Source organism: Dendrobium catenatum, unplaced genomic scaffold, assembly GCF_001605985.2.
Source record: "Dendrobium catenatum unplaced genomic scaffold, ASM160598v2 fragScaff_scaffold_390, whole genome shotgun sequence".
NCBI classification, from domain to species: domain Eukaryota; kingdom Viridiplantae; phylum Streptophyta; class Magnoliopsida; order Asparagales; family Orchidaceae; genus Dendrobium; species Dendrobium catenatum.
Window position 1 is genome coordinate 3,843,843 of NW_021318852.1, and position 6,553 is coordinate 3,850,395.

General features: G+C 35.6%; 1 protein-coding gene across 1 annotated transcript; it reads left to right on the forward strand.

Moving 5' to 3' along the window:
• Window positions 1-1,175: 1,175 nt before the first annotated feature.
• On the forward strand, window positions 1,176-5,868 carry LOC110107780 (ras-related protein RIC1). Its single transcript, XM_028693948.1, has 8 exons — window positions 1,176-1,409; window positions 2,658-2,717; window positions 3,146-3,193; window positions 3,283-3,330; window positions 3,624-3,695; window positions 3,790-3,945; window positions 4,437-4,540; window positions 5,558-5,868. The coding sequence occupies exons 1-8, from the start codon at window positions 1,176-1,178 to the stop codon at window positions 5,652-5,654; spliced, it is 819 nt and encodes a 272-aa protein (XP_028549781.1). The 3' UTR covers window positions 5,655-5,868.
• The last annotated feature ends 685 nt before the right edge of the window (window positions 5,869-6,553 follow it).

A 6,553-nucleotide genomic window follows, 5' to 3' on the forward strand; every position in this document is an offset into this window, starting at 1 on the left:
CAAATCAGAATTCAAAAGCATTTTCAAATAGTGATTGGAAATTGTCAGCTTTGGAATAATTTGAAAATGCTCAATAGAATATACGCATACAGCAATGAATTTTTGTGTTTGCCGATAGTGTATGTAATGGAAATCTTTTATATGTATCATTGTTGGGAATTTTGTGTATGAGTATGCGTGTTAGGGCTCCTAAGTTTTATATCTAATTTGACACTACACACTGGGTGAACTTAGCATCCAGTGATCTTCTGCCAGACAATGAATTCCTTTTGTAGTTGTCTTATGGTCATCCCACTTTCTGACTTGACTTCAAAAGATTATGGAGTCATATTCTGTCTAAAAAACTTGTGTTGCGGTGAAGCTTCTTTCGGGACCTTTAACAGTATGATAAGTTTCATACATATCGATTTTGTATTATGAAAATTGTGAAGCTCTTGATGATGCGTGCAAACATCCCTTACTTGTTTTATTGAAGTTCTTAAATCCCTTAAATTCAGCATTATTGATGGCTGGCATTGCTAGAGGGGTTGTTTTAATCCGCCAAATTCCATTTAGTATGGAAGTAGTTGTAATCTGGATATTTACAGCCTTGATTTTGGCTGGTCTAAGTCTGAGATGAGTTTGTTGTCACATTTTTATGTACTTTTTGAAAGTAATACTGATGTGATACAATCCATGCGAAAATGACTTGCTTAAGAAAGTTTGCACTTGTAAATTTTAGAGAGCAATGTTAAGCAAAATCCTCTATTGATGTAAACGATGAGATAACATTAAGGTGATAAAATAGCTTAGTTCTAAACACATGCGAGAGGTTGAGATCATTAAATAGTCAACTAAGTCTTACTTTGCATACATGAGTGGTTTCAACGAGAAATTCCAATACTAACAATAAGATTAGTTGCTATGAGAAGATCCCTCACGGAACTCTTCCTATTACTAGGTTCTAGCGGCGAATAATTGACATGATCTTCATGAATCCATTAATAACCATAAATGAAAAGTAAACTAGTAAGATAAGAGAGTTTGGAAGAAGAGTTTACCCACAAGAAATAGAAGATACGACACTTCAATGTCGGTGATGATTGTTTCTACAGTAAGACAGCAGTCGAGCCCCTTTTCTCCAGCCTGGGCAGCAATATGAACTTCCTTCACAGCCCTTGGAAGTCTCCCAATTGATGGGACAACCAGGGAAAGGTGCGGAGCCCGCTGGACAACAATCACGGCAGTTGGGACAGCAGCCTGGACTCGTTGAAAGTCCTGGACAGCACCCAATACGGGTCTGCCAGGATTCGGTCTACTCTTGGTGCTGCTGGACACCTTGGACAGCAGCCTGCAGTTTTCCTGGGTGCTGGCTAGCAAGGGAACTTGCTGGAATGAGGAGTGGGCAGCAGGTAGAAGATGAGGGGAAGGTTGAGGGCCACGTGCAAAGAGTTTAGGGAACTCACGTTTGCATCACTTGGAAGAGAAAATTCAATAACAACGGAAGAGAGGGAAGCCGTTTCAGTTTTCAGATTTTTGAAATCTGAAATTAAAACTGAAGAAATATGGAATTAATTATGTGAGAGGAGGCATTTAAGAGGTGGTGATGTGGAAATTAAATAGAGGAGCAATGGGGTGAGGTGGCCGGCCATAAGGAGAGAGAAAGGAGCTTGGTAATGAATAAAATGGGGCCCTCAACTAATGATAGATTTATTCCAAGATTAATCTCAGATTTGGGTGAATTTAGATGGGGCAATTTGAATTTTGAATCCAAGCTTTAATTGTAATTAATTCCTTAATGAGGGAATTAATTGGAAAAAAAAAAACCACTGAAGGCCGGCGGCAAGGAGAGGGGGGAGAGAGATTAGGGAAGGATTAAGCGCTTTCCAATTGAGTCGATGCCACCTAGGATGAAAAATTAATAATTCCACATGTCATGAAATTTGGATTGGATCATTTCAAAAACTTTCCTTTTTAGGAATTTTGCAAATTTGGAAAGTTTGAATTTCAAATTTGAAATTCAAAATCGGTAACTCATTTATTTATTGCTAGGCCACAATCAAGGAGCCATTATGATGATTGACATCTTCATCATGGCTTGGAGCAAGGTGGTGGCCGGCGGCCAAAGGAGGAAGAGGGCTTGCCATCGGGTTTGGGGATTTCTTGATGGAGCTTGGGTTGTGGTGGAGGAAGAAGAATGTTGCTTGAAGAGGGGAGAAAGGAGATGAACAAGAATATACGAGAAAGATAGAGATAACTAACGAACTCACACAGAGATCGTAAGAACCGCGAACCTCGGACACTTCCAAAGATTGACGGGTATTGCGAATTACCCTCCTCGGGGTTCTCCTCTCATGAACTCACTAAGAGATCACGTGAACTCACTAAGAGATCAACAAGAACATAAAACTTTTCATTATCAATAATCATCATCTCAATACAAGAAAGCTAGCCTATAAATAGGCATCATGAGAAGAAAAATAACAAAGACTGAAATGCCCTTCGGGCTACAACACTACATGACCACCTATAAGGGTATAAAGGGAAAAACAACAATATGAAATAAAATAGTACAAAAACATATAAATAAATAGCTCAAGATCGTAGCCGTTGATCTCCGATGTCCTCATCAAATACTATATTAACTTTTTCCATTGTTATCCCAGTGACTATTGTTCAAACTTCTGCTCATAGGAGACTCTGGTGTTGGCAAATCATGTCTCCTCTTGCGGTTTGCAGTAAGTATCCTTAGCTTTTTGTAAAATAATTCTTAACTGGTCGTTACATGTCTATATTTTCCCAAACATGCGTAATATAAGGTTATATAAGGAATGCAAAAAGAATGACTTTTGGAACCTTTCAAGATTTGATATGGCTTCCACTTGTAACTTTTACTTCAATATTTCTTGATGATATAAAATACTTGCTAGCAGAGAGTAAGCCATACTTCTATGACAATGGTCCCTTTTAAGAAGTTTATTTTTGAAGACAATGATTTTCATGTAAACATCTACTATAGAAGTATGCTTTGATAATATCTATATATATATATATATATATATATATATATATTTAAAAATCTTTAATAGCTTGATATAATATTTCTTGATTATTTTACTTTTTATTTTGTCTGCAAGGATCCTAACTTGTTTCTGTTGTGGCTTAGGACGATTCCTATTTGGATAGTTACATCAGCACAATTGGAGTCGATTTTGTACGTGATTTTGGATAGTTACATTTCATTAAATTTCAAGCCTCGTTTTGAAATATTAAAATGCTGATCAGTTTTTTGCTTGTGTGCAGAAAATACGCACTGTTGAACAGGACGGGAAGACTATTAAGCTTCAAATTGTGAGATGCATTATTTTATTACATGAGATGCTTCTTTGACTTCAACAGAATTAATTGCTTTGCACTAAAATACTTAAATACTGAAATTGATAGATTTAAGAAATAATTTACTGAAAAATAGATGCTCTTTTAATTGGACTATCTTGTTCTGTTCATCCGATTTTTTTGCCATGATATGACCATTTGCTATCAAAAACAAAATCCGCCCTCTCTTTTCATTTCTCATTTCAATATAATTTAGCTTCGATGTTAAGTTATATTGACACATTCTTTTATTCTTTTATGGATCATAGTGGGATACTGCTGGACAGGAACGTTTCAGGACAATCACTAGCAGCTACTATCGTGGTGCTCATGGAATTATTGTAAATCTTTTTTGCATTTCCTTTCTAGTTTGATCATCAGCTAAGCCTAAAAGCATTTAAAACTCCCATTCATGTTGCTTGATCAAATTTGCAGGTAGTTTATGATGTGACGGATCAGGAGAGCTTCGATAATGTTAAGCAATGGTTGAATGAAATTGACCGCTATGCTAGTGAAAATGTTAACAAGCTTCTTGTTGGAAACAAGTGTGATCGTACTGCTAATAAAGTTGTATCGTATGAGACTGCAAAGGTGATTAATAGTTTTTATGTGTCTCTCAAATCGATGCGATGCCGTAGCAGAATTTTAAAATTTTCACAATGAAGGCACATAGAAAATTTAATTTTTGGGGTCACAAATAAAATATATACTGTGGGAAACATCAAATAGTAGTATTATATTAGTGTATATATCTATTATATATTAAGACATTGAAAATATAAGGGGCGCACATACTTCATTAAATACCCTTCTTTGTCATCATTTCAAATTTGGCAATTAGATTGTAACATGATTGAATGGATTTATTATTCTGTGCGGAGTCCGGATGGCATCCGGAGATCAATAAAAATGCGCAACGTCACCCAAAAATGTTTCCCGCTCGGTTCCGAGCTCAGTACCGGTCGGTACCTAAGCGTAACCAAACGGGAGAACCGTCCGGTGTGATCATAACAGTTGTTTGAAGTGTGAGTCTGCTTTCAATTAGTAGAAATGCTAAACTAAGTTCACTTTTGCTGCCTCAGGCATTTGCTGATGAGATTGGCATACCGTTCATGGAGACAAGTGCCAAGGATGCTACTAATGTGGAGCACGCTTTCATGTTCATGGCTGCTGATATCAAGAACAGGTAATAATATCTCACAGTAGCGCGACACTCATATAGAGACAGATCCTCATGTGCTTGGGTGTCCTGTCAAAATTTTATTGGCTTAAGTGTCCGATTTGGAGCGTCCTGTTTTTTTTTTTTAATTTTATTTTTATCTTTTTTAGAATTTTGAGTCAATTAAAATAAACTCACACACACATCATATATAGAAGCTTCAAAGATGAGATTTTTGGGTTGATAGCGGAAAATAAATAATTTGGTACTTCACAGATAATTAACTTATTTCATATAACCATTTCACTTCGAAATAAGATGCTTCTCTTTGTGATGGGAGTTTTCACGTGGCACGTGAAATAAGATAATTTGTTAGAAAGTTTTGAGAAATTTTTAGGTGCGAAGTCCGGATGTAAAGTTATGTCTGGATTCCAATAAAAATGTGACATGTCCTTATACATAGTGTGTACAAATTTATGCACATTGTGCATAAATCTGTTTATAGTGTATATATAATGTATATAAGTTTATACACACTATATATATAATTTTGTAATTTTTATATAATGTATATAGTTGTACACACTATATACAAGGACACATATCACATTTTTATTGGAGTCCGCCGCATATAATAATTTCTTCATATATATATGTAAAATATTTTACTTCTTGGATTTGTGAAATGTGTAGCAACGTAGCGGAGTAGGGTTCATTTAAGGTGGCTGCGACGGTTTTTAACCGTATTTTTAGAATTATTGTAGCAAAAGCTGAAATTTTTTTTTAATTTATAAATTTTCACTTTTTGAAAGAAGCGAAATAGTTGCTTTGTTCTATCTATCATACTTTAACAGATTTGATTATTAAAAGATAATTCTCATCATAAAAATATTTGAAAAAAAAAAAACAAAAGAAAAAGTTGTGTGGAAATAGAAACGTGACAATTATTTGAAAAGCAGAGGTTATGATGCTAAACGTGATAATATCTGTTATTTTTGACTTGATTATTCATGTGGCATTTACCATATCTTTGTCTTTTGACAGGATGGCAAGCCAGCCCGCCATGAACGGTGCAAGGCCACCAACCGTCCAAATCCGTGGACAACCGGTTAGCCAAAATTCCTCGTGCTGCTCTTCGTAAGACTTACAGTTACCTTACATACTAAGAAAACAAAGTCCTCAAGCTCATTTTGAAGAAGGCGGCGACAGCTTTCGTCCTCTAGCTGATTCTTATTGCTTTGTGGTTCCTTTAAGCACGTTTTCATATCATTCTTTCCACTTGGATTCCTTTAGCCACTGTACAAATCTGATTGTAGCATCACCTTTTTTCCTAACCTTTGATCAATTATTTGAGTATTCGTTTTGTTATGTCTTATGTGCATATGCTTTATTTCCATTTCATGCACATTAATAGGATATTTTTCTTAGGGGCTGTTTGGTATCTCGGATTTACAGCGGGATTTAAGTCGGATTTATGCTAAATCCAGCCAAACAGTTTTTGTGCGCGCGTTAAATCCCGGGATTCAGTAAATCCTGGATTTACGAATTTACAGCTTAAATTCGGGATTTAGTAAATCCGAGGGCTAGCCGGATTTAGTAAATCCAAGCGGGATTTATCCGAAGAAACGCGCGAAAGGGAGAAAGTTACCTTCACAGCCAGCGAGCTCCCGTTCTTGCTTCCGATCAAAATGTCATAACTTCCGATCCGGGTTGGAAGTTGTCGCAGGAGCGAAGTCGAACAGCCACGAAGGAGCCGAAGAAGCGACACTGCAATCTCTACACCTGCAAAAGCAACGGAGCCGAACAGCAACGAAAGATGAAAGGCAAAACCTAGACGCCTCTAAGTTATTATTGATTAACTTAATTAATATAATTTACATTATTAATACTTAATTAAATTAATTAAATAGTTAATTGTATAATTAGTGCTTAAATTAAATAAACTAATTTAAATTATTAATAATTAAAAAATAATTAAATAATTAATTATATAATTTAACTTAATTGCATAATTAGCAATTAAATATTAATATAATTAGA